The following is a 27,564-nucleotide window of genomic DNA, read 5'->3' as shown; positions in this document are numbered from 1 at the left end:
ATTGTGCAAGTGTACTGCATGCAGTGACTACTCCTGAATATAATGAAACGTCACCATTCTATTAGAAACTTTGTAACCGGTATTTGCAAAATTCAGCAACTCTTTGAACTTTTTAGGGAAACACTATCCTCCATTATTCACTTAAAAATACAACATGTGTAAAAATATTGCTCTGAGGCATCTTGGGCCAAGCAACTATGATGAAATGAGGTGAGGTGCTTCATTTAGCCAGAGAAAAAAATAATGCTTTGCTTCCCTCTTGTGGTATCCGTAGGGAATTCTAAAACATGGATGACATCAATTCTCTGTGGATTCTTTTAGTATCTTGTCGATTGATAAACAGAGGAAACCCACCTGGCTCTTTTCCCTCAGAAACATGACTGGCGCTTCCTCCAATGAAGCCCACCACGTGCTTGGCGGCCTCCTTCTCGTTGTCGCTGGCGCCCGCGCCTCGCCACACAAACAGAGCGCTCGGGGACTTCAGCACAAACACGTCGTTGCTGTTCAGGTTGGAAGCCGAAACATCAACCTGAGGGAACAAATGAAGGCCCGTGAGAGGTGGGGATCTTTTTTCATTGGGTTGAATCACTCAAATAAAAGCCATCTTCACCTCCACAGCCCGGGTAGCGTGGGAGGTGCTCTGGCGGATGTGGAAGAGGCGAGTGCTGCCAGTTTGGGTCTGTCCACCTTTACGTGACGTTCCCCCGCTGTGGATGATCATGGGTTTGCCCTTGAACAGGCTCATCAGGTGGGGGGGCTCCTGGCCCTGAGTCACTCTCACCTGTCGATCACAAGAACTTGTTTGCACCAGAATTCAATTATTGGAAGCTACTGAAACATTTTGCACAGTTAAAAAAATATCCTTAAATGGTGGAAATGTAATCCACCGAATTCACTCAAAATGTCGGTAAAATGGTTGTTTCAAAAGCGACAGTTCTAAAGGATTAAATGCAAATGTGTGCTTAAAACGTGTGTTTCAAAGTTGTAGTGTATCACATAAAAAAAAAAGTATTAAAAAAACAAAACAAAACACTATCATGATGCAAAGTTTGAGCGTTTAACTCAGGGAGCCCACGTACCATTCTGAGAATCACTGGAGAATCTCATTATTATTATTTGATTCATTTATGGATACTTTCCTTTCAGTATATCTACCGTAATCAGTTTTCCATTGATCCGAAATGTGTGCAATGAATGATTCAAAATAATCATGGTACGAAGACTTGCAGTTTCAGGGCAGAGGTTAGAATTGGTTGAATGACGCCCTCTGTCGACCATTTAAAGGTGTTGTATAATTTTATGAAAGGAATTGTAGTTGAGAGAAGTCACGTGCAGTTCTATCTCTCACCTTTACATATATTTTTGATTTCTCAGTCAACCTTGGCTCCAATTTCTACTCTCTATTCCTCATATCATCATGCTGACCGTCAGGACCGTACACAGATTGATCAGTAGAAACGAGCTAAAGATACGCGGTATGCGTCGACAAGCTTGAACCTGAACCGGTGATCCTCCCAGTGAGTCATCCAGCTTCACGGTGAGGAACGCTGAAGCAACCAGTTCGTCCTGCGTAGCCTTCAGCCCCTGCCTGACAAAGTCACACAGATATCACCGGAATACATTTTTGTAGTTTAGCCAAAAGTCAAACAACAAAAAACAAGTCAAGAACTAGCAGCTCCATATACGCATACCATGTGTATATGACTTGTCCTGTCTTGTAGGTGTAGAGGATAAGGTAACAGTCTCCACCATAGAAGTGACCGTAGAATGCGGGATCCACAGGAACCGTTTCACCATTCTCTACACGCCAAATCTAAAAACCACACCAGATTTGGGAGGTAGAAGAGTTGGATTTGCCCAACAGATAAAAATGGTAGCACTGAAAAATATATTTGCTGAAGATACTGCTGATGGAAATAATAAGAGGAGGGGCCCCAGAGAGTACCCCTGGGGCACACCAGCAATGCTGACTGTTGGCTGACACTCTCATTGAATATGTTGCACTCGTGTGAATTCAGTTGTCAGTGTCATGGAACGGCATGATGATGATGATGATGGTTTTTGATTCAGCTTTTAGATTAGCTCTCATTATACAGTGCTGCAGTGCGCAGGTGCGCAGGTGTACTTGCGGTTGTTGTATGACAATGCAACACGCCTGTTTTACCTGGAATTTGCCCTTGCCATCGTCTACCATGCCATGCTGAGCTGCCATGGCCCTATTGGAGTGCAGGCTGGATGCGTCGAAGGGCACCTGGTCCACTTTAGCAATGCGGCCAATCGAGTAGGCCTGACTCGGCCCGGTGGTCTCGTCTTTGTCCTTCCAGTCGCTGAAGAACTGCTTGAACAGGATGGTCTCAGATCCCGCGGGAAGTACTTGGAGCTGCGAGTAGAAACAAGAAAAGTATGACCCTTTTTGTGGGCTAGATGTGCGGCTCAACTACAGAGGGTACCTTGACTTACAAGTACCCTAGTTTACGAGTCAAGGCACCACTGAACAGGTAGATATACTGTCGTAGAAGAGCGCTAACATCATGTGACAGAATATAATGAATCTCTGACATGTACCTGACACCTGCTGCTGTATCCTTTGTCTTTAATAAACTTTTGGCCTGCAGACATGGCCGCTTTACGCTCTGACATGTTGGCTTTTGGACCTGATTGAAGGCAACGACGATGAGACAAACACATATCCACTTCATGAGATACACTTGCACAATTTAATCAGGTCCGATCAAAAGCACACACTCGGAAACTCCAACTTGCATTCACAACGTAAACTTGTAATATTAGTTCCGTGAAATGAGATGACTTGATTACCTTTCCAAACAAATATGTTCTTGTCCGCTCCATTATCCAGAATGTAACACTCCTCGGGTGACAGCATGGACTGCTTGAAGGGGCTGGACGGCGCCACGACAGACAACTTCATGGAACCTGAGGCATCAGAGATCTGAAAAGCAAAGGGACATTCAGATCCAATCGCTGCCATCACAATTTGAAAAAATAAGAATAAAAAAAAGGTTCTCACCATGTAGAGAGAGCCCTTCTTCCTGTTGCTGGCGTCCACTTTCTCGTCATCAGGACTGCTTGGTGCAATGGCAGTTTTGGGTCCCAACACCTACCGGAACAAGAGGAGTTGAACACGGTCAATTTGTGTGTTTTTACAATGAGATACAATGTAGTGTGCACTGTCAGAATTAATATTGCAATTGGAATTTACAACAAAGGAACAAAGCACGTATCGCTCAAATGAGTCAAACATCAAAAAAAAAAAATAATAATAATAATAACATCATGAATTGTTGAATTAAAATGTTTTGGGGCATAAATGTAATAATTGGAGCCGAACTCAATAAATGTAACAAATACTTGTGTAAATGAATTGAATTGAAAAGTGAAATACAACTGAGCTGTACTTAGCCAGTGATTCTTTGGCTGACCACTTGAGGGAGCTGGTGTCCCACGGGCCACCGCTTACCACACTTTGAGAATCACTAAGTGAAATAATGTGCTCACAAGGCTACTACATTTTGAAAATAACCTTTTAGCGAGCTCTGCGAGAAATTATAACGCATGGTAAAATCGGCGTGGTGCAAGCATTTTTTATTTTGAAATTAATTTTTTTTTAAAAAGGGAATATCTGAAAAATCAGATAATCGGATGGTCTACAAAAAAAAATCCAGTCAAAACATTTTTGAAATCAGCGTCAAAAATTATTTTCGGGAAACATAAAGCCACCTTGGAATAGAATTTGCTGTTGACCGGTGACGCTGTCACAATTTTTAGCTGCCTTGTATATTTTCTAAACTATAAGGGGGGGGGGGGGGGGGGGGGGGGAATCCGCCCCTTTTGTATCCTCTCATTAGTCTTCTGTGGACTTGACCGTCCTCCCTTCAAGTGTTTACAAGGCCGAGAGTTGGCCCCAGTTTGGCCCACCAGCAGCTCATTACAAACGCCAGCATTGTGTGCGTTTGTTCCCACGCTGGCTCTCTCGCCGGACGTGACACGCATCGTGACAACGTACAAGCTTCTGCTCGCGGGAGAACGACCAGTTTTGGGGCTCAAGTGCGTGGCTGAGAAAAAGAAACAGTGCGTGCGTGAGCGTCGCCATCACCTCCGTGAACGCCTGCGTCTCTTGGCCCTCGTCCTCCATGTGCAGCTTGGCCCGCCCGTTCCTCTCGTTGTCTCGGATGTGGATGGCCACGTGGCAGGCCTTCAGCCTCTCGTAGCGGTTACACTCACTGCCGCACCACTGGTAGATGTCCTGCCGACGCCACACAAACGACATTGAAACATATTTTGGGTTGCATTCATTTTGCAGTTCCCTCGGAATTGGTGAAATATAAATGGTTTAGTAAAAATGAATGAATGTTGTGAACGGGGTGGCCCGGTGGACTAGTGGTTAACGCGTCGGCCTCACAGTGTGGAGGCACAGGGTTTGATTCCGGCTCCGGCCTTCCTGTGTGGCGTTTGCATATTCTCCCCATGCTTGCGTGGGTTTTTTCCGGGTATTTCTATGGTCGTCTGTCTATGTGTGCCCTGCGATTGGCTGGCGACTAGTTCTGGGTGTCCCTCACCTACTGCCCGAAGACAGCAGAGATCGACGCCAGCGCACCCACGGCCCTCGTGAGGATAAGCGGCTCAAATGTGACCATCAAAACCAGCAAAAAGGTTTTCCCTCCCCGGGTTGAAGTACTTTTGGGGGAAAGCGAGTATATTTGGAGCATGTTTTACAATTTGTGTCGTGTCCAAGCGTACGAACGTCAACGAATCCAAAGGAAGTCCGAGGCCTCACCTTTCCCAGGTCAAGAATGAAACAGTCCCCCTTGTTGAAGCTGGCCCAGGCCAGCTCCACCTCCCTGGCTCTGATGGCCCTGCGGCCCTTGACGTGAAGCAGCCGTTTCACGTTGGCGTCGTTGGTCACCACGTGTTGAAAACCCGACGCCACGCCACCTTTCTGTGGGGATGCGAATAGACTGTTAGCCATCTGACATCCAGTCGCGGATTCGACCGAAGCGTGTGTGTGTGAATTAGAGTGTGGATAACTGGGGGCCGAACTGCACACGACCGGGCTGGAGGTTTGTTGAGTTGGAAGATTTCACGAAACAAACAACTGAGACTGACATGAATGTTACACAACACGGTGAAACACCAATGACCAAACAGCTGTCAGACAAAAAAGACATTGCCTGCAAAGCTGCCAATCATCAAATAGCCTCAGGGAGGGAGGAGGGGAGCAGGGGGGGCGGAACCTGTGTTGTACCTTGCAAGTGGAACTGTCTCGCAAAGCGCCGTCCTTTGAGAAGCCGTGAAGCAAAAACGTGCATGTTTACAAGTCATGCAAAACGGAATCACAACAAACCAACAGCGGACATGCGGCGTGCTCATTCGTCGGGGGGGATGGAGACAAAAGAACGGGCCCTTGAGTTCATGAGAGGACAAACAACATTTCTTCTGGTGGAGGAACAGAGTGACCGTTTGTCTCCGGGGTCTCGCCACAATCTGGAGGAGTGACTCGAAAATGAAAACCACATTCAGGCTGCTCGCCCGCTTCTCAAGAGCCGCGCCGTAAAATGTTCCATGGCAACAATGTGGCTCTGTGTTTGTTCTGATTGTTTCCCGAAAGACGCGCCAAAACTATGAGCGGAATGGAACTACATCGTCCTCTACCAACGAAAATAGACCACTCTTAGTCTTAAAAAAAAAGGAAAAACAAGTAAACATAGCTAAGCAAATAATATGTATTTTAAAAAAATCTCAAAATGATTGTAGATGTACAATCCCTTCACCGATGTTATTAAGAGTGGGCATGACCACATTTCTCACATTTTAAGTCGCCTAAGGCTTTATGTAAATTAGCCTAGAAGGATTTGCATGCCTGCTCTCGTGTTTAACCAACAACAAATGTCTTTTTTTATTCATTTATTTTTTATAAATCTTACAACATCATGTCCTTTTTTGGCCAACGTTCTTGCAGAGAGAACGAGCATTTGCTGGGATAATTACAGCCAGTCAAAGTTACAGGAGGAAGTTTGGGGTTTTGAGGCAACAACTCGAAACAGATGGGCAGCGCAGAAGCGCCCTTCCAACATGTTAGCAGCCTCAGTCACGGACACGGACACGCCCTGGCATGGAAATACAGACGAGAGAAAGTCGCCGTCGGTGAACTTTAGACTCATCGGCGTCGCTCGACGCGACAGAGTGCGTTACGGGCTGACAATCATTAAACCGCGGGCATCGTTTTCCGTGACGGGGTTATTTACGCACAGCTATTTCCATTCAAGTTACCCATTACAAAGTGCCGTTTTTAATCCGCCCACCTCTCATCTTGCTAGGAGAATTTTCTTTTTAATACAAACATCATCCTCAACTATTTATCTGATGACTTTTTATGGCTTGACCTGTGCAGAAAAGAATTTCTAACCAGCCATGAGGTCAACCCTCTGTTAAGGAAAGAAAATCTCACAGTGGTCACAGAAAAATAACTTGATTGAAAATAATTTGAGCATGGCGACACCTTCAACCAAGATGTGGCCTCTCATTAGCATCACGGGTGTTTTAAAACTTGGAAACAGTCCGTTGGCCTATTTAAAGGGTGACAAATAGCCACTGTGCTGTTGGGTGACATGATGTGTACTACACTAAACTTCGATGAGAGGAAGAAAGTAGAGAGAGAGTGCGTTGTCTTGGGACATGACAAAGAAATCTTTACTCACCTTGTACGTGATGCCCGACTTGAAGTAGCCCAGGAAGGTGTTGGATTCGCTGCTCTGCATCTCCCGGAATTGCACCGGCTTCCCACCCAGGAAGTCGTCCAGCTGAGTGGCGAAGATGGCTGCCGCGCCGCTCTCGTCCTGCGAGCACTCGTCACCTGGAAAGAAGTCACAGTGGTAGAATGGCAAACATCGTGAAGTAATTGATGAAAGGTTTGTAATTGCCTAGTTATGCCACAAGATGGCAGCAAAGCACATGTTTGCTATCAGACAAGGCTATGACCTGACTAAATTGAGCTCCTCCTCTCCCTTTGACATAGTTCCTTGGCCAAAGCCGTTTTTTTTTGTTTGTTTTAGACATGGCTTTGGTCTGGAAAAAAAAAATCTGTTGATTAACGAATGTCATTAAATGTTCCTCTTTGAAATGAATTGAAATGCCATCAATACGGTTACATTACTCTACATACTGTAGTATTCATGTGTTGGAGGTGTGCCTTGAAGGGGTGTGGCCTTATGTGTGACATCATGAGTAAATGAATCCGCGTGCGAGCATCTGGACGTGAGTTGTGGTCGACAGCAGTTCGGTGCGAGCGCTTCCATTTAGGGTTGTTCAGTAAAGTGCTGATAACGCGTCTGTGACTTGGGGCTCCCCTTGCCTCCATGCCCTTGGCATCGCGGTACCACAATTGCTCCGTTTTATTTCCCTCGTTCATATTTCTTCGCGTCGCTGCTCCGTGATCGACTTGAGTGATGTTGTGAGCATGCAGCGGTGTCCTTATGGCAGCTCTGAGTCAGGCACGGAAAGGCTGACTCACTTCAACCACAGCTGCTGGATACATCGCGAAGCAAATCCAATTTTCCCTCAACTCCACAACATTCCAAATCACTAAAAAGATGGAGGGATTTATTTTGGAATCGTGTAATATCGCCTGCGGTGGCAAACAAGAATAAATACTTCATTACTCTACTTTTGTTGATTTCTTTTCTTTTCTTTGGTACTTAATACTCTGTAGTTTTTACTGTGTTTTGTCAAAACAGGTGTATTACTGTTTTCTGCCCCAGTCACTAATCTCCGCCTTCATGGTCGCAAATAAAATAATCTTTCAGGTCAAAGTATATTCATCCTTTTATGCGCCAATAATGATAACCTGATTACATGATAAGTTGTCCACTGTAGTAACGGCTGTCCCTGAAAGGGTTTAAAAATGCTATTTACTTTTGTACTTTACTACATCTCAAAGTCTGCACCTTTTTTATAGTCGTTCAATCACAGCTTTTTATTTGTTTGTTTATTTTAACCCAAGCACACATATATCTACTTGTACTTTACAGTGCAAGTACTTTTGCCAACTCGGATTCTTGCAACTCCAACATGTTGGTTGCATAGGCCAGCAAACAAGTATCAACTGGTTCTCGTCTCCCGTGGCTCATTGGAGTATTCCCGATGCGCCTCGGTCTGATTTTACCGACATTACAAAGGGGCATGAGAAAAGATCATGTTGATGGCAGATGTCAGGTCAGTTTGAATATGAAGAGAACTGAGACTGAGTTTAAAAAAAAAAAAAAGATGGAAGTGTGGATTGTCACAAACAGCTGCAACTTTCCGAGTTCTCCAACTGAGGTACTTGTGGTACATATTTCACCAGTGACAGTGTCCGCCTGATCTGTTTTACAAGCACAGAGGAACCGCGCGTGTTATGTAATGTTCGCGTTGCACATGAAGCCTCGCAGTACTGCGGCGCTCCAAGTCTGAAGCAGGACTGCACGGAAATTGAAAGAAAAACGGAAACTTTTTCCTCAGCTCCTGCAATTCCTTTTAATTTCCATTATCTTATATTACTTTCATTTTAGGATTAATAAGCACCAATATGTGCTACGAGAACAAAGTAGCACTGCACTGACATTAAAAAGATTGTTTCTTAAATAAACACGCATACGAGAAAGTGGCACAAAAACCCAGGAGATAAATAACAAAATAAAAATCATTCATCCGCGTGTTTATGTGGGAGATAAGACAAGCTTGAACCATGGGAGAAAATGTTACAGTTGGAAAACGGATGTGCAAGACTTTAGGGCCACAAAAATGTTTGAATAATTATTTTTGGAAGGAATCTCCTTTTCTACTTGTGTGTGTGTGTACTGTATGTTTAAACTTTTTTTTACGATGTATTACAGGTTATGGTTACTTTTTTTTTAATAGAATACAAATAACATTTGAAAAAAAATACATAAAGACCAAGAGGTAAATGGCTAAATAAAACTACCGAAGTCAAATAAAAATGAGAAACTTGTGCAGTGTTTGCTAACTGAGTTGCTGTTCTGAGAAAAAGAAAAAAACCCCCACAAGATTTCACAGCGCAGCAGGAAGTTTCTCTGTGGTAACAGAACAAGCAATATGCGAACAAACAAAGTCAAATGAGATCACATTCTTTAATCAGGCCCACTGAGCATTTGCGTGATCAGGAGTCCTGTTTCCTGCCGTTCTTTTTTTTTTTCCTAACACGGGTTAAATACCGACAATGTGTGAATGGGGATTGGTGGGGGAAATCGACCTATGTGTTCACTTTAAAAATCAAATATTGCACGAACGTTTCCTGCTGTAGATGAAAGCGGGTGTGTTCTGTTGCGTGTTGTGGTGCATCTCAATCTTACCGATCCACATGTGTATGTTGTACGAAGGCGCAGAGGTGGCGAAGAGCAGCAAGTAGGCATCGCCGCTGTAGAAGTTTCCGTGCAGAGCCTTCGGAACTGGCTTCAGATCCAAGTTCTCGATGCGCCACACCTGCAGGCCTGGCTGCTTCCCTGCGTTTGTGAACTCCTTATGGGACACCATGATGACTCTAAGGGGGGAGATGAGGCAAAGCAGGATGTTCAATGAAAGATTTTGCATTGCAAAGTAGCACTGTGGCAACTCCCTTGCCAGGCACATTCAAGCACAAAGGAGTGACTGTAGCAAACTCTGGCGAGAACCCATGAAAAGCATAGTGGGCTTAGTGTTGTGGAAAAACTTCATGATCACATCAACAAACTTGTGAAACAAAGTTACTTGGATGTGCTGCATTACCATAATAGCACCTCACACCTCAAACAATTCCTCGGCTCCCAAGCACCACCGCAGTAGCAGAACAGAAGTGAGAGTTCATCAAAAAGAAGGTGGAGGGTTTATTTCTCCAAATAAATGTGTTCCAGTCCAGTAGAGAAACGGTGATCTGTCCTGCCACCAGTGATGCAAATGGATGCAGATTACTTGCTGCCCAACCCCACCCGGATTACACAAAATCCAGATTACAAATGATTTGGAGGCCGTTGGATTATTACTGAAGATTTTTTTTTTTTAAACATCATCACATACAAACTCTTGCCTGTCCCCTTTTTGAGAAAATTCTAACTCTTGCATTTTGAAAGAACATCTCAAACAGTAGTTTGATTGCACAGCTCGGGTTACAGATACAGGAAAACGTTTGGGAGAGTAGCTGGAACAGGGCTGATCGATACGCTCTGAAGCGAGCACTCAGCTTGGTTTTTCTGGAGGACTGCATTAAGAGTTCATTATCAATATGAGCCCGCCACGTCATCATATTGAGCTGCATTAAGATCACTAACCAGTTCAGGGTGTACCCCGCCTACGGCCCAAAGACGGCTGGGATAGGCTTCAACACGCAAGCCTCATGTTGAAAAAGCGCTTCAGTTAATGGATGCATGGACTATCACCACAAAGAAGTGAGAATGTCCTTGTTTACCAAACTATTCAAGACTAACATTAATGTTAGGAGTTATTTGTATTTTGTATGCACATTATACTTACTTCAAGGCCAAAATTTGCATCTTGCGCACACGCGACACCTAATTTGTGACCACAAATGAGTATTTTGTGACCACTAAATGCTCATTTGTGGCTATAAAATAGGTATAATGTACACCTGAAATATTAATTTGGGGGTTTACGGTGATTATCATAAACAACTCAGGATGTCTTGGGAAACAAATGGAGCGGACCTTGGCTGTAAACGGCAAGCCACAATCTCTTCATCTTCCCTTTCTAAGTAAGGTGCGCTTCATTTTATTACGCAACTATACAGGAATTAAAAGATTCATTTGCACTTTTTGTGTGCATTAGACCTACTTCTAGATCACAAATTGGGATTTCATGTATGTGCATGTTATACCTAATTCGTGGCCTCAATTTTTTATTTGGCGGATATTTAATACAAATTCGTAAGCAAGAAAAAATGGGTATAATGTGTAAACATACTACTTATTGGTGGGTTTAATGTTATTCCAGTGAATTTGGCTCATCCACAAAAAGTTCCACCCACATTTGCTCGAACACACCTCAGCGTCGTTTATTACTATTTAATTTGTGTGCATGTTATACCTTATTCATGGGCACAAATTAATGTTTTGTGGTAAAGTTAAATGCTAATTTGTGGTCTCGAGAAAATTATAATGTGGGCACGAGATTCCAAGGTGTGCCAAAACTCCAGGTCAACAAATGGAGCGCGCCTTCAAGGGACACTCCAATACGACGGAGTGTTATCCTGTGTAGACGGTACGCTTCATTTGGTTACCCAAATGTCCAGAAACGACACTAAATCACTCCTCGTAAAACGGCACAGAAGGCAACAGCGACATCATTGTTGGTGGTTTGATTTCCATCAGGAATCTCACAGCGATTTACGAGACCAATCAGAACTCTGCAGCGAGCCGCTTTTATTACTACGGACCGATTGCTCCTATGTTACATAACCTCGTTCTTTGGATTTACGCTCCCTTCTTCTTTTTTTTTCATCTAGTCAATGGTTTAAAAGTAAAAAGGAGCAACCAAAATTAGTACTTGCAAGAACAGACTTTCATGTGGAAAGACAAAACCAATATTTGCAATGGCTGACAAGAGAAAAAGACCACAATAAATGTACAAATAAAGGACTTACAATCGGACAGGATGGAACGAAGAACAGCAGCGTTGCCGGGAGGCTGCAGATGTGGGAGTGAACGGGATTCAGACGCCCAAGTGTCTGTGTGTGTGCGTGTATGTGTTTGTGTGTCAAGGAGGGGGAATAGTGAGCAGTCGCGATGGAGGTTGTCCGTCTGAAAACTCGACGCTCTGATTGGTTGACTGCAGAAAGACAAAACAAACATCCAGATGTTGTTTTATTAAAACACACACGGGGCCTGCGTTTAATAAAGTGAATGATGGCAGATGGTGGCAACTTCCTGCTCTTTTTCCCGGATATAAAATGTGTTCAAACAGGGAGGGTACAAAGTTCACTTTAAACACAGAGTAGCAATGTTAGCACGGCGGCTATTTGCCTCTGAGCTTAAAGAGGTTGTGTGAGTGCCTTAAAGTAGGAATATGCGCGGCAATACTTTATCTTTACAAAAGTAATTCTAATATCCATCCATCCATCCATTTTCCGAACCGCTTCATCCTCACTCGGGTCGCGGGGGGTGCTGGAGCCGATCCCAGCCGTCTTCGGGCAGTAGGCAGGGACACCTTGAATCAGTCGCCAGCCAATCGCAGGTAATTCTAATAAAGGTTGGGAAACACTGCTCGCTTTCCACTTTATGGACCACACTCATTTGTATCCCCTAAACCTGGACTTCCAACCAGTGTGTCCCACGTATCTAATTTCACTGAAATAGTTCCCAAAAATAATTATTAAATACAATCATATAATAGTACATTGTGCTATATAAAAACATACTGTAATGACAGTATTGAACAGAATGTTTTTGCCACTTTTTTTTTTGCTTCACTTTGACTTTGCTACCTAGGGGCATCATAATATTATAAAGACATATGGAAGCACATGAACCCGGTAAAAAAAAAACTACCCAAGAAGCTGCAGTAATATTAGTGATTCTTTGCAGTTGATCAAGAGTATTGTTCTATTATCTGTCTACACATGTTTCCACCATTAGAGTTCAAATATCTGTTGCGTAACAGGTTATAACATATAAATAGCATATTGTAGATGCTATCTGTTAGCCCATCTATGGCGTTTTGCAGTATGTTGGCATGAAGCAAAACTGTCTCATCTGCAATTCAAAACAGTTCCAAGGTGTTTGCCAAAATATCCCAAGGCCAAGCATAAGATGACTTGCGACACCCTAATTCTTGTCTTGCTGAAATGAGCCTGAGCCAGCAAAATGCCAAACGGAAAGCAAAACCCACTGACGCCAGTCTAAACATTTATTGTCCAGTTGGGCACTCAGGCTCAGCTTTGAGCAGACAAATCCTCATTGAAACACGTGTGTGGGGTTCGTATACATTATTGACACAAGCGGTGTGTTTACATTGGACAGAAACAAAGCCATATAGGGAGGAACAATAAAAGAAGCCCAAATTCAAGTGGGTGTGTGCACAAAACCAACAAGCTGCAGGTGGAAAACAAAAATAAACGCCCCCCCCCCCCAAAAAAAGTTTTACTCACAACAGGTCACATTAATAGAGGTTTTAAAATGATGGCGAGTCTTGGTCTCTCTTTTTTCACAAAAAAAAAAGGCATTTGAACATGTACTGAGGTTATTTGTTGATGTCAGAATGCCTAACTGGCGCTAAAGTGGCAGCGTGGCAAACTCATTGAACAGGAAGTGACAGCAGGCCCCACTGGCAGGCCGGAGATAGCTGATGGTGCACATCCTCGGCCACAATGGATTACAATCTCACCGTAACAGGCTAGTCTGGGACACAAATGAGAAAAGGGACATCGGGGAGAATTGGTGGAGCCCCGCTTTGATAAATTAGAACAAAAATAATTGCAGATTTGTTACCGACCATATAATTTAACAACATGTAGCATTTTAAGGTTTTTTTTTTGGGGCTTGGATTAAATGGAATTTTCTTTCAATTTCCTCCTTTAGATTTTGTTTGCACTCTATCGGTTATACTGTAGTATGATTACAAGTGCCTATTTATCTTTTTGAGAAAGGGTCTTTGGACCCTGGAATAGTGCACACAACAATCTCCATAAAAAGGCACGGCGAGTTTATCCATTCTTCAACGTCATCATGGTAACCACTTCCGCCTTTTATGCATGGCGCTCGATTTGATTCAAAAGGGAAGAAGGGCAGCAGTGACCTTTCAACAAAGCTACGTCTGAGGTTGCTCATCCAGTGTATCCAAGCATCCACTGAAATAAGATTTGAATATTACTTGAAGTTTAAAAAAAAAAAAACTTGTTTAAACATTAGTTTAAATGTATGCAAAACAAGCTCCGGGGAGTGTGTTCACTCTGATAACGTTTGCACAGCAGCTTGGTGATAATTTACTCTGTGAAAGCGGAAATGGAACTGTCAAGTATGGCATGGAGGGCAAAAAAAACCCCCAAATTCTGCCAGTAAAACATTCAAACAGAACAGATTATTACATCAGTGGTGCAGTTGTAAACAGCAGTTAAAAAAAAACAGTGGTGGGAATTAGTAACCAAGTACAAATGTTTCATGACGACACTTCAATAGATTCTTCAGATATATGTACTTGAGTATTGCGCCGCAGCTATTGCATATCCTTACAATCGAGTAGTTTACCGATGAGCCCATTGAGTAATTGATTAAAAACTGATTGTGAATTCATAAACACGCTCACAGGCATGTGAGATGCAGGTATTATTTTTGTCCATCTGGATTCCACAGAACCAACTCTGACTTTTGGTGTATATGGCTTTAAACAACGGAGCGTCTTGTGAGTGACGTGGGCGCCATGAATGGGCGCATAGACTTGGCTGGTGGCTCGCGCAATGGAAAACTATGTTCAATCAGCTAACATTAGCTTGTTTAAACGATTGTAGATGTGCTGCTCAGGGACATGAAATCCTTAGAGTGTACAAATAATACGAAGACGTGACCACAAGCCTCATGTTTTATGAAAGTACATCAATGCTGGAAATGATCTGGCTGAGTCGAGCTTTGTGCGTCGACGACAGCACTTTCATCCGCCCTCAACTAATCCCTGCACAGCTGCAGTTCCAGCTTGGCAACTTTGACAGCCAGACTGTTCTCCAAACATGCCCAGCAGCGACACTTGTCCATCTCGTTTGTCCAGTCGTGGAGAGAAAAAAAATGAGACTACGAGGGTGACCGTTTGCAAAACCTTTCAAGTGTGGAAAAAACAAAAACAAAACAAAATACTATACACCGAGAGGTATCATGAGCTGCCTCAATCATCTGCACATACCAAAGCTAAATATATACAAGGATTCAAGCCAAGCCAAAATAAATAAAAGCCATGTGCTCGGAAAATGGAGACGAATACTCAAAGTAGAATACGAAACGTGCAACGCAGTGTTAAAAAAAAAAAGGAAATTGAACTGAGGAACTAGAGCATCGAGTGACGGCATTGAAGCAAGACACGCAATCAACCACATCCTCAGTCTACAAGGCTCTTAACATGCTACAAAATCCATTTTCTAATCTGCTTGTCCTCACAAGGGCCACGAGCATGCTGCAGCCCATTTTTATTGAGATTTCATCCATTATTTGACCAGTGGCACAGTTAGTGAATGGGTGGTGCCATTGCAGAAGCTAAAACGTGTTTGTAATCTGCATTAATAGGGGAAATGCACACTGTAAATGTTGTAACTGATAAAAACATCATTCGTTATTTGGCTATTAAATAACAGCGTCAGACCACAGTTTTTGCATCAACTCAAAGGATTCCCTATGGTCCCTTAAATGGTTCTTCTCGAGTTTCTATCAGAGCGGCGCGGTTACCTGGAGGCTACGTTCACTCCGCAACGACCCCGGGGAGCTCCGCAAGGACGGACGGATCCTCCTGATTGGCTAAAGTCTGATTGACGAATCGCAACATTCCCTTCAATGAGCTCATGTGCTCATCCGGGGTGTCCGCCCCGACCCGCTCGTCGTCTCCCTCCTCCGTGATGGTCCACTCTGAACTGGCGCTGGTGTCTCCCGGCATGTAGGCGAGGGGGTCAAAGGAGAGGTCACAGCTCGACGGCGGCTCGGTGCTGCTGAGCGCCTGCCAGCTGCGGTCCACCGAGTCCGAGTCGGACGAATCCCACGGCTGCTGACTCAGCGCTTCCTTCAGAGTCGCCTTGAGGCTCGGGGGGAGATCGAGGGACAGGTCGTTGCTACAGCGTTGTCCACTCTGACTCTGCTCTAACTGAGTTTGGAGATGAGCGGCTTGGGCCTTGGTGCGGTCCAACTCCATCTTAGTCTGCTCCAGCTGGCTTTTGGCCTGGTCCAGCTGGATCTCCTGCTGCCGGAGCTTCGAGGTGAGCTTCTCCTGCGAGGATGACATGTGCGAGGACGCTTTGAGGAGTTGACCTCGGGTCTGTTGCAGGGACTCCAGCTGACCAGGAAAAAAAAAAAAAAAAAACCCCAAAAAGACATATTAGCTTGGAGTGCAATTGAGAACGCTCTTGGCTTCCGACTTAACACTTCCTACACACACAAAAAAATGTTAGGCTAAGTGAAGACTCTGTCTCAGTGATCGTCAAAGCGTGGTACAGGTTACCATTGGTGGGACTCTAGTGGTCTGCAAAAGAATCTCCAAGTAAGAAAAAACCCAAGTAGTGTACAGGTGTATTTAAGTTTTCATGTTTATACGTTACATGACATGAAAATCCACCTACAAACATTCCGTCGCTGAGAAAAAAAAACCCTTGTGGCAGCCTAATGTAGTAGAAATGAGAGGGGAAAGGAGAAATGCAACAAACAAAAAAGGAACATGCATCGAAAAAAAGGAAACAAAAGCAGACAGAAATGTTCAATATTACACAATAAGGAGGAATTAAGAACTATCAGAGGCTGTCACCACATAATAATAATCATTGTGTCCCAACTGATGCAAACAGTCAAACTGAAGAGATGTTTTTTTTTCAGTAATTATTATGCAGACCCAAATAAGGTAATGAGACATCAGCTGCAAAATGCAACAAGACGAAGCTCTGGCGCAAATAGCGCAAAACCGGCAGCAATTGTCCAAGGCAAATTTTAGGTACCGGTATTTACTTTTTAAATAACTGCCTATTGTAATAGTTTAAAGCATAAATGTTTGACAAACTCCCCAAAATATTTAACATCATTCCAAACTCATCTTGCATTAACCTTAAAAACAAACGGCTTATGTACTGTTTGATTTACATGCTTGATTCTTAAGTGTCGCATTGTACCGTTAGCGTGGCACAGGTTCCCTCTAGTGGTACAGGTACAGTCATTGACCAAAATATTTGAACTTTGCATGCGTTGGTCATTAAGATAAGATAAGATATCCTTTATTTGTCCCACACTGGGGAAATTTACAGCCTCCAGCAGCAAGAATGTGGGTAGAAAGAAGAAAAAACAAACAAACACCGTTCAATTAAGTGCAATATAAATACAAAATGGATAAATCGCAGTGCTATTTACAATTGCTTTTCACATCATGTAATTATTATTATTATTATTGTTATTATTTTTATTCAGCAGCCTGACAGCAGTTGGTAGGAACGAGCGTCGTAGTTGGAGAGTGAATCATTTTCTTAAGTAAAAATTGGGTGTGAAAAGTTTGAGAACCGCTGATTTAAACGAAAGGCACCGGAAGTGCACGTTCACTTCCATTGACAACCCATGTGAAGCTTCACTCCTCTCCAACATAGGAAGCTTTTCTCACTTTCATGACGTATCACTTCACCACATCACCCCTTGATACCAATTCCGATTCAGTTTGTTTTGCGGCATCACACCAACCAAATGTGCCAATGTGAAAAGTGAAGCGTAAGCAAAGGTGTCAAATTGTTTGCACTTGTCGCTAATAGATCCAAAATAATACAAACACACGTGCAGATTTTAGCGTGTACCTCCTTGTCGTGTTGATTCCGCTCCCGATCCAGCTCCTGCTCCAAAGTAGCGACCGCATTCTGCAATTTGGCCTCAGATTGCCGCCAGCGCGTCTCCTTCAAAGCCAGCTCCTCCTCTGCGTGTCGCAGCTTCCCGTCCTGCACACGTAGACGCACGTCAGGAACCGCAACGAGCAATCCGTGCCGTGCGAAAAGCCGTCACACGCAAACATAGGACTCGTCTGAGTGGCGTTTTACCAACTCGTTCTCTTGCAGCTTGATGGAGTCCAGTTGTGACGTGAGAGCTTTGCAGTGACGCTGAGCTTTTTCAAGTTCCCGCAGTAACGTCTCCAGTTGCTGCTGATGGGATTCCTGAAACACGCCGGCATTCGTATTTGAAAGCTCAGGAGCGCCGCGGGAAATGTTCACCTCAAAATACGTCGGGATTTGGGCTTTCTGGTGGATTTTCAGGATGAACTTGAAATGACCTCTCGACTTATGAATGCACATGACCATTGGTTCAAACACAACTCGCTGATCTCCGACAAGGAGCTGAATGGCGGGATTCCTAACCAAAAGATCACAATCCACCCTGGAAGCGGAACTCTTTGTGCCATCTAACCCTACCGCTGACCTTAGTTTCCCCGAGCTCCCTCTGAACATCTCTTCGCTCTTCCTCTCTGGCCTCCAGACTTTGCTGCAGTGCCTGCACCTTGATCTCCATCTCCTGCTTGTGCTCCCGGATGGCCACATCCAGCTGACCCAGCTGGGGAAAATGTAAAAAAACAAAACAAAAGTGTAGTCTTTAAAATACTCCTAAGGGGCACACGGAGGTTGATTTTGTACCAGAGTTGCTCTTTGCTGGAGCTCCCCCTGTCTTTCCTTTAGTGCACAGTCCATGTCTAAAACCTCATGAGTCCTCTCTTCTAACTCCCTCTGGGTCTCACTGTGAACACGAACACACACACACACACACACACACACACACACACACACACACACACGCGCGCGCACTCGTTACCTTATCATTAAGGTCATCATAATGTGTAATTATGAACATTAGTAAAGGTTTCTAATCAAACATTTTACAGTTGTTCAATTGTTATGTGTGATGTACACACCAAGCAAGAATGAAAATGCGAAAGCAGATTCTAGATTTTTGTGGCATTTTTTTAAGGAACAAGGGTTGTTGATGGCGATTTTTATTTTTTATGGCTCTACTTATGTTCCCACAGTAAACCTTCAGGGTGTGAACACCAATGAGCGGAAGTCTTGTGGTCATACAGTGAACTCTTTATCTTATTAGCGCGTGTTCCCTTTGGGTGCTTGGTGTACAGTAGCTGCAGGCAGTGGGTTACAAAACAGTTTTATCTGTGGAACAGTGCGTACCATCTTGAAGCGGCAAATGATTACATCACCAGAGGAATGCATAATCCATGCAATTGGCGCATTTGTCATTTCTGAATCACAGGATTTCTTTCACCTCAAAGATTCACGGATGACACGCAGACACGCGCGTCGTTTCAGCACAGTCGGTACACTCTCGGTATAAAAGTAAAAAAATAAATTCTCATTCGGTCAAAGAACAAAGCCTTCAAACGCAGATGAGACCAAGACAGATCTCAGCGTGCGTGACTCAGTCACTTCCGTAGAAGAGTTCACGAGTGAGCGTAACCTCACCTAAGACGTATGCTCAGTTTTTCCACCTCCACTTGCCGCTCTTCGGCAATGGTTTGGGTCCTCTGCAGGACGTCTTGAAGCAAGCGGAGCTGCGCCAGAGTCTCGGCCAGCTCCTCCCGCACCGCGTGCAGCTGGCCCTCGAGATGCTGAACCTTCTGGACGCAGTTGTGTTGGTCTGCCTCGCAGCGATGGAGCTTCTCCTCCAAGTCCACCACTAAAGACGGGAGACAGGAACTGTGAACGGGCTGAAGCGGAATGGGGGGGGGGGGGGGGACAATCCGTACTATATCTGGCAAATCGGTGGATGACGCTGATTCTTTTTATGGTTTTAACAGTACAACTCAATGGTACCTTGATTTACAAGTTATTTTGTGAGCAAGCCTAATTCGATCCTGTCAAATAAATTTTCCTGATTTAAATGCAGTGAAATGACACTTAGCCACCATAGTGCCACTTTTTTGTAGCATTGACTTGTAAAATATTGATGTGTAAAACATAAAAGAGAATGTTAAAAAAAATAAGTTTTACGGGTGTAACTGAGCCAAAAATCACACACACACTGTAGTAGTGGTGTGTAGATGCGTGCTCACGCAACAGACATAAGAAGCTGTTACTCCAACTCACATTGGCCGTTTACTCCGGTGTTCGTTGAGTGTTAGCGCCTGCGCCATGCTCCTTGCAAATGTCTTCATTTTGTATTTGTGTCTTTGACTGTTTGTCCTATTTTAAGGAACAGCTGAGGGTGCATTTGGGACCCGAGGTTCTCCTTACTCACACGTGAGGACCACGATGGCATAACTGAAGCTTCTTCACAAGACAAATTTTGTCTTCAGTCTTTTTTTGGCTTACCCAAGTCATTCTTGTTTTCAAGCAGGCTCCTTGTTTGCCGCAGGTTCTTGTCCATGACGCCGATCTGAGTTGTCTTGATGGTGACGTCCTTCCGCAGACTCTGCAGCTCCGACTCCTTCGACTTGAGCTCCACTTGGTAGTTTTTCACATCCGTGGTCACTTGGCTTTGAGAATATGACAAACAGACAAACTTCTTGTCATTCGTGATTTCGTTTCACAGTTATGTGCAGTATTTGACAATTGAAAAAAAAAAAATCACTCAACAGACACTGGATAAAATGCAAGTCTTGTTCACCTCACCTTATCATGAGCGCACCACCCATTTCTGATACAGAGAACGGCTGCAATTGTGAGCAATGTGGCAAAAAGGCTTCAAGTTACATGAAAGAAAAAAAATAGCCAAAGAGCTTTTCCTCTGAGCCATTCAAGCATGAAGAAAGAAATGGCTTTCAAACGAGGCGCACGCTCTTATATGCGCACACGTCGATGGATGCGAAAGGCAGAGCGAGAGGCTTGTGTCACGCCTACTGCTGGTTGTGGCGTAATCATAAGACGCCGAGATGATCAAAAGGAACATCATGTGACTCATGATGGGGGTGCGGGGGGGGGGGGGGATAAGGAAAAGAAGCGGTTGATGAAATTGTTCTGCATATCGACTCGTGTGCCCGCACTGCTGTCCTTACTTGAGCGCCTCAGCCAGCTTCGTGTTCTTTTCCTTCACGTCATGCAGGTCTTTGTCTTTCTCCACATCGTCTTCCCATCTGGTCCTCACTTCGTCCTGCAGAGCGGCTCGAGCTCGCTCCACCTGATGCTCTAAAGTGGACACCTACATTTTTTTTAAAGAACGAAGTTTAGATAATATTGCTATTTAAAATGAATTCTATCACCATCACCGATGCCTTTCCGATTGTTTGATTAGGTGTTTCCGGTCGCCACTCATCCGATCAGAAATCTACGCTTGTTCTTGTGTCCCCGCAAAGCTTAGCGCACTGAATGGACAACACTGTTCTCCATTTGTTGACAGCAAAGTTGCAAACAAAAAAATTCTTCTCTGCTATTTATGGAATCACAAGATTCAACTGCACAAGGTCCACATGCTACATTAGCGCCTAGATCGTCGATTTAGCAAATCAGACCACAATCACCGCAGGTCATAATTTTATGAGTTACTCTTATGTCATCAAATATTTGGCACAAATCATTGCGCATGAGGTGCCTCGGCTTTTCTAGACATAAGTATACGCTGTCTTTTCAAAATCGTTTCTCCACAAAATCAATCGGGTATAAAGTTGTCGGTGAAACATGGAAAATGGCGTGACGGGCCAAAAAAGTCCATCACACAGATCAAACTGGCGAAAAAATTCCTATGCCACTTTTCCTCACTTGGGTTCGGGGCATGCGGGAGCCCAGCCCACGAGAACTGTGGCTCTCCTTTCCTATATGGGAAGGCATTCGAATACTACCGGTATGTATACTGTAAAAACCCATAAAAAAACGATCACACATCTGCGAAGTGTCAGGCGTGCGCAAAAATGGTGCCAGCAAAGTTTGACAGCTAAGTTTGCATTCGACAGTTTGTAAGCAAGCAACCTCCTTGCACCCACCTGTTGCTGCAGCTGACTCTGGCTCTCCTCCAGTTCGGCGATGCGGGCCGTGCTCTCAGTCAGCATCGTCTGCTGCTGTTGCAGAGAAAGCTGAAGCTGCAGGTTTTGCTCACTGGAAGTCTGAGCCACCCGAGTGGCGTCGTGAAGCTTTTCCTGCTGCGAACGCACCTGAGGAGGGGAGAATAAACAGCGGGAATGAGTGACTAAAAAGACCAAAGCATCAGAGATTCGGAACTGAGCTTTCTTCGCGAACACTAACCTGGAAGGAGAAAAACAAGAGGATGAGAAGAAAAAAAAGTTAATAATCAACTTTACCAGCTCATTACTTTACAACACCATTTTCCAACCTTTATTGAGTCAAGGCACACACCATATGTGGGTATTTCATCAGAAAAATCTCATGGCATGGACCAGGTAAAAATATTCAATCATAATCGCAACGTTGATTGTCAAAGAAAAAAAATCAATTCGATCATTTTTGAAAATCATTCAGCCCGAGCGGCGATTGCGAACCTGGTCTTTGGATCTCTGCAACTCAGACTCGTAGCTCTTGCGCATCTCCTCCATCTGCTGAAGATGCCGAGTCAGCTCCTCTCGGCAGCCTGATAGGGACGACTGGAGCGCACTTATCTAAAACACACACACACACACACAAAGAAAAAGTCCAACTCACCACTTGCAGAATTAGCAAATTTTAGAAAGAGGCATCAGATGGGAAAATTGGCTTTTCAATTGTCTGTACAGAAATAGTGTCGACCCATGAAGTGTGAAATTAAACAATCCAAGTAAGTCAGTCTCGGGACTCGGGAGGGATGAACATCTCATGCCCTGCAGGGAGGCTCGGAGTCTCCAGATGTTTTCAGCAACTCCACAAAAAGTCTTTGTTGCTTTTCTTTTTTAATAGTCACTTAAAGAGGTTGGAAAAGTTGCTAAATTTAATAACAAAGTCATTGGTAATAAATAGCTTCTTGATGAGTTGCGTGCCATAACTCCGCCCCGGTTGTCATGGTGATAAAAACTGTCCTTGGCATTTATATTGTGTACAACACCGCCCCCAAGTGGGACAAATGTATATTAAGGGTCAGATATTTTTATTAACACAACAAATGCACATCAGGCCTCCTGTGAGTGATAAATGTTGTGGCAAATAAATTGTGTGTTCATTAAAGAAAAGTGATCTGCCACGATTAGTATAAAAGCAAAACTGGCAGTTGTGCAGTCTCCACCTTGAAACCACTTCATGCACTTCAGTATCAGGGTCACATGTTGCAGAATGTTAGTCCACTGACCTTGGTGGCAGACTCAGCTGCCTGCTCCTTTAAACTCTGGAGCAGCTCCTCATTGTGTCTCGCTTCAATTTGCTTCTCCTGGAGCCAAAACCAAACGGGTGCCCTCATTCACAACTTATTCAAATCTTACGTTCAATATAGTTTGCTCGACAGGGGTCCTACCTGTGTCAGCTCTTCAACGGAGGCTTGCGCCCCATCGCGTTCTTTCTGGAGAGAAGTCAGCTCCTGCTTCGCCTCGAACAGCCGAGAATGAGCTTCGTCCACAGACAGCTGCAGCTGCAAACGTGAGAAGATAGCCACTTGACAATTATTTTAGTTTTGCTTATATGACATGGTTATAATGCGATCAAAAATATTGCATTTGGTCACTGACACCCAAGTGAAAAATACAAAAATGAACACCCCAGGCACTATTCATTCTATCATGATTCCAATCTGCAATGAGTGTACGGTACATACAATGAATCCGGTATACAACGTTTGATGTTGAAGAATATTAATAAATAAACAAATAGATAAATAAGCATAGACGTAAATTCAAGTCACCACGTCAATTCTGTGCTTCTGCTCGGTGCATTGCTGACTATGTGATTGTTTGGTCTTCTCCAAAGATTGTTGGTACTCTCTTTGCTTTTTGCTCATCAGAGTTTGGTAGTGTTGAAGAGCGCTGGTCTTCTCCTGTATTAAATACAAGAAGAAATAAAAACATATAACAAGGAATAAAAAAAAAATATTTACACCTATGGATGGTAAAAATCAAAATAAAATACGGCTCCCACTAGCTTAATGCTAACACTGAATGGAAATCCCCAAAGATCTGGACAACGGATATTAGAACACAAATGGTGACAGACATCACCATGTGGAAAAACAACTCATATTACTTAATCTTATTGAGTCAATAAGATGAGTTGAGACTCTTCTTTGTTTGTATGTATGGCTTTGAATTCAGTTGTTTTGAGTTACAAGCATGGTGAAGGGAACAAATCAAACTTTCATCTCAAAGCACCACTGCACCGTGTAGGCATAGGAGGCGGGTTGGTTTTATACCTGAAGCTGGTTATCCAGTTCTGTATTCTTCAACGCAGCCTGAGCGTAGGCGGACGTTTTCTGCTCTAACTGTTTTTCCAGCGCCGCAACTCGAGCACTCTTCCTCTTCAGCTGAGTTGAAATCAAGAACAATGCAAAAATCTTTGACAAGCTCGAGATCCAAACAGTGAAAGCACTTGTAAGGTCGGAAACTGAAGGTGTCAATGTTAGAATGAGAAAAAAATTGTTTGTTACCTCTTTCTCTGAGGCCGCGGCTTGGTTGGCTTTGTCCATCAGATCCCTCTGGAGGTTCTGGTAATGAGAAGCACTTTGGGCCAAGGAGCTCTGCAGGGACAAAATCTCCTCCTGGGCTCGGCTCAGGCGGTCCTGAAGCCTCTCGACCAGGCTGCGTTGTTTCATCCGCTCGGCCTCCTTCACCTGAAGAACTTGTAATAGATGCTGGTAGCCTTCACCTGAGGAGAAAAAATAAAAAATAAACTACAAATCACTAGAAAGGCTGCTGCTGATTATATGAAGGTCACATTGATGGTTTATTTCGTTGAGCTGAGATTTTTTTTTTTTAACTGTGTACTTCATGGGATTTTCTAATGGATCATGAGTCTGCTTAAAAAAAGTATGATTGATTGATTAGTGTCGAGATTTCTCAAGTGTATTCTTCTAGTACAAATCAGATGTTGGCAAGAAGCGTATCTCAACATGCGGTTGAGGGGCTCACTGTACCGGGTTTCAGGTTCAGCGTTTGTGCAGTTGTTGAATAGTCCAGTGGGGGCAAAATGCAGGGCCTGACACACAATGGTCCAACAGCATCCTGGTATAAAGAAAGAAATCACATGACATCGTCGGAGGCAGAAAAGATTATTTTGGCTTTATGAAGCATATTCAACAAATGAGTTATGAACCACTGATAAGGAAAATCAGGTGAGGCCGAAAGCAACGATCTCCCGACCTCTCTGAGATGCAGGAGAGATAAAATGGCCTCCAGGCTGGTGGCCTCTGCTTGGCTCTGCTGGGTTGCTCTGCGGCTCTGGGCCAAGCACAGCTCCTGGTTCTTCGTCACGACGCGCAGGTCTTCCACTTCTTTGCGCAGAGAACCCAGCTCCCTGCACTCAGCGCTGCGCTCCGTCAGATGCCTGCGGAGGTCTGAGCTCCGCCGCTCGGCATCCTCCAGCTGGGCCTGGAGGTCCGAATACTCAGCGGCGGAAGTCTTTGTCCGCCTCGCGTCCTCCTTTAGCTGGCTGCAAGGCCCGACAGTTATGACGAGTTAGCAAAACTCATGATAGGAACAAAGAGAGCGGCGTTCGTGCAAACCTGATTGTATGACTTTGATCGCCTTTTTCTCTCTCCAGCGCGATGCACTTTTGTTCCAACTCTTCTTTTTCACGATCGCGCTCGATCAGACTGTCTTTTAATTTGATTTCATTCTCAGTCGCCTAGAAAGCGCACGGAAGAACTGTTTTTGTTGCTCTGCGCAAGGGATAGCCAAACTTTTATTTTTCTACTGAAGGCAACAAACAGAACGATGGAAAGAAGGGTCAACGTCACCTTCAGTTAAGGAAACATGCAAAAAAAATAAATAAAATAAAATAATAAATCACATTACTGCCAAGCAGTGAAACATTTAATTAAAAAAGTGTCTAAATCTGAGCTTGGTGTTATCGTGTATCTGACTAAAGTATAAATTACCTTTTGAAGTTTACTGGCAATGGTGGCCTTGTACTCTTTGAAAGCTTCTTTGAGCTTCTCTGCATTTTCGAGGGCTTGGTTTCTTTGTTGTTCCGCCCTGTTATAAATTGGACAAAATGCATCAAATACTTGACAAATATCTTTCGTCTCCATTGTGTTTTGAATCACATAAACTAATAACTGCATTTTCGGCACAATTACATTCAACCTAATGCCAAACCCGTGAAATACAATCACATGACATCATAAAATTGCAGCAGTATTAAATCCAAGGTCTTTGCAAAAGGCCCTATTACCGTTTGGCCAGAGCCGTCTTGGTTGCCAGCTCTTCTCTCAGAGCGCTTAGTTTCTCAGTCAGAGTTGTTATCATGATGTCACTGTGTGCTGCTTCCTCCTGACAACGCTCTGCCCTCAGCTCTGCTGCCCTAAGAAACACAAAGACGGACTTTTAGGCTTTTAGGATAGTCAAAGGGAGGCGTGACAAGAATTCATGACATACTTTTACTGAGCCCTCCAATATGCTTTCATATTTCCATGTAACATGTCAACACTCCACAAATGTCAATTCACATTGTCAGCTCATCCGTCACGACTTACTTTAGTTCTTTGGCTTTGGTCTTGACCGCTGTTTCAAGATGCAACATTTGCTCTTTCATCATGACCGATACGTTGTTAACAGACCACCCATTTGAGCATCGCAGGTGGTCCTGGAAAAGAAAATGTCCAGTATTACATATTAAGTTGTTCGGCATAACAATTTATATCATGCATATGATATAAAACATTTGTCATTTGATCAGAGAATATTGGTTAAATTGTGTTTTTGTTTTATGATAAAAAATATATTTGTATTCATGTCACTGCTAATTACACATATACCTCCACGTTCATTTTGTAATTAATCATCAATATCCACTGAATGCATTACATGCAAACAGCTGATTCGTTTCGCTTCCAACAGCAACTGTATGTACAAAACAGATACTAGATTGGCAAATTAAATTCTGTCTTTTAAACGCCCCTGTTTCAAGGCTGTATTACCCGAGAGCTGGAGGATAGGAGTTCATACGGTGTAGCATCCAGGTCAGTGATGATTTGAACATCCTGCATGGCAAGACGGGCATTCTCTTGGCGTGCGTATCCCATTTTTCGCTTCACAGAAACAGACTCCATCTCGTGGACGGCACGAAGCGGACTGGATAAGGAGAGACATAAACGCTCAATAAAGGTTAGGAAACATTTGTGCAAAGGATCAAGAATGAGATTTTCAAAAAGGACGACTTTAGACAGACACAAAATCTTATACAGAATAAAAAACAACGTGATCAAATCTAGCATTTTACAAACAAAATTGAAGTGTCGAACAATGGCATTTATAGGTACGAAGTTCGTGCAACTTAATACAACAATACAGCGATAAATTGCTGGCTGGCGACATCGTGAACTCACCCAGTTGCTGCCCTTCAAGTCTAGGCAAAATTCATCAAAAGAGTTCAGTCTGATCAATCTTCGTCATTAACATTCTGCACCATAATTGGTTAAATGCAACCAGATGTGTGAACAACGACTTTTACGGTGGTAAATGATCGGCTTTACTGTTATTTGTTGGACACTTTTATGAATAAACGATACATGTCAACGAATTGGTAGCCTGTTAGTAGGCAAATGTAAACAACGATGGTTGCTCATCAACAGGTCGCTAGCCGAGAGATATAACGTAGCTGCGGTCTCTTAAAAGTAAAACCAACCATTCAACCACCTTGGCTATGTACATAAATTGTACAATAGCTTGGTGTATGTTGTTTTCATATATTTTTTAAACGGTCTCATTTGAATTCATCTATTAATTCCTTATTAATCGATGTCTTAGCATTAGCCAAATAGCCACCAAAAACTTGAACGAATTGTCTCCGCCCAT

At 43.6% G+C, this 27,564-nt stretch overlaps 2 protein-coding genes across 4 annotated transcripts in view; both read right to left on the bottom strand.

Moving 5' to 3' along the window:
* Positions 1 to 11,791, bottom strand: part of scinlb (scinderin like b) — a 14,516-nt gene extending 2,725 nt beyond the window's left edge. Inside the window, exons 1-13 of the mRNA XM_086130190.1 lie at positions 11,645 to 11,791; positions 9,366 to 9,553; positions 6,717 to 6,871; positions 4,796 to 4,957; positions 4,115 to 4,264; positions 3,029 to 3,118; positions 2,818 to 2,950; positions 2,566 to 2,654; positions 2,165 to 2,380; positions 1,692 to 1,813; positions 1,498 to 1,588; positions 611 to 781; positions 355 to 529 (exon numbers count right to left, since the gene is read on the bottom strand). Coding sequence (XP_085986316.1) covers positions 355 to 529; positions 611 to 781; positions 1,498 to 1,588; positions 1,692 to 1,813; positions 2,165 to 2,380; positions 2,566 to 2,654; positions 2,818 to 2,950; positions 3,029 to 3,118; positions 4,115 to 4,264; positions 4,796 to 4,957; positions 6,717 to 6,871; positions 9,366 to 9,546 — 1,735 coding nt within the window. The 5' untranslated portion in view covers positions 9,547 to 9,553; positions 11,645 to 11,791. The remainder of the gene's footprint in view (positions 1 to 354; positions 530 to 610; positions 782 to 1,497; positions 1,589 to 1,691; positions 1,814 to 2,164; positions 2,381 to 2,565; positions 2,655 to 2,817; positions 2,951 to 3,028; positions 3,119 to 4,114; positions 4,265 to 4,795; positions 4,958 to 6,716; positions 6,872 to 9,365; positions 9,554 to 11,644) is intronic.
* On the bottom strand, positions 11,688 to 27,549 carry ccdc18 (coiled-coil domain containing 18). Of its 3 annotated transcripts, XM_086130189.1 has the most exons (24): positions 27,096 to 27,549; positions 26,688 to 26,841; positions 26,244 to 26,353; positions 25,943 to 26,071; positions 25,647 to 25,743; positions 25,272 to 25,393; positions 24,910 to 25,198; positions 24,684 to 24,771; positions 24,198 to 24,415; positions 23,964 to 24,074; positions 23,460 to 23,591; positions 23,076 to 23,189; positions 22,914 to 22,991; positions 22,138 to 22,254; positions 21,625 to 21,792; positions 20,704 to 20,846; positions 20,021 to 20,184; positions 19,172 to 19,385; positions 18,338 to 18,437; positions 18,126 to 18,257; positions 17,750 to 17,863; positions 17,513 to 17,650; positions 15,426 to 16,023; positions 11,688 to 11,829 (listed from the first exon to the last, which is right to left on the bottom strand). In XM_086130189.1, the coding sequence occupies exons 2-23, from the start codon at positions 26,817 to 26,819 to the stop codon at positions 15,439 to 15,441; spliced, it is 3,495 nt and encodes a 1,164-aa protein (XP_085986315.1). In that variant the 5' UTR covers positions 26,820 to 26,841; positions 27,096 to 27,549; the 3' UTR covers positions 11,688 to 11,829; positions 15,426 to 15,438. The 3 variants fall into 3 exon arrangements, 2 of the variants coding, with proteins under 2 accessions (XP_085986315.1, XP_085986314.1); XM_086130188.1 differs by lacking the exon at positions 11,688 to 11,829 and having other exon boundaries at positions 12,893 to 16,023; XR_015102948.1 differs by lacking the exon at positions 11,688 to 11,829 and having other exon boundaries at positions 15,875 to 16,023; positions 17,754 to 17,863.
* Between the last annotated feature and the right edge of the window lie 15 nt (positions 27,550 to 27,564).

The sequence above is a fragment of the Hippocampus guttulatus genome, chromosome 14 (assembly GCF_054856545.1).
Source record: "Hippocampus guttulatus isolate MCC_2025c chromosome 14, RoL_Hgut_1.0, whole genome shotgun sequence".
NCBI lineage: Eukaryota > Metazoa > Chordata > Actinopteri > Syngnathiformes > Syngnathidae > Hippocampus > Hippocampus guttulatus.
This window is presented reverse-complemented; position numbering and strand designations above follow the sequence as displayed.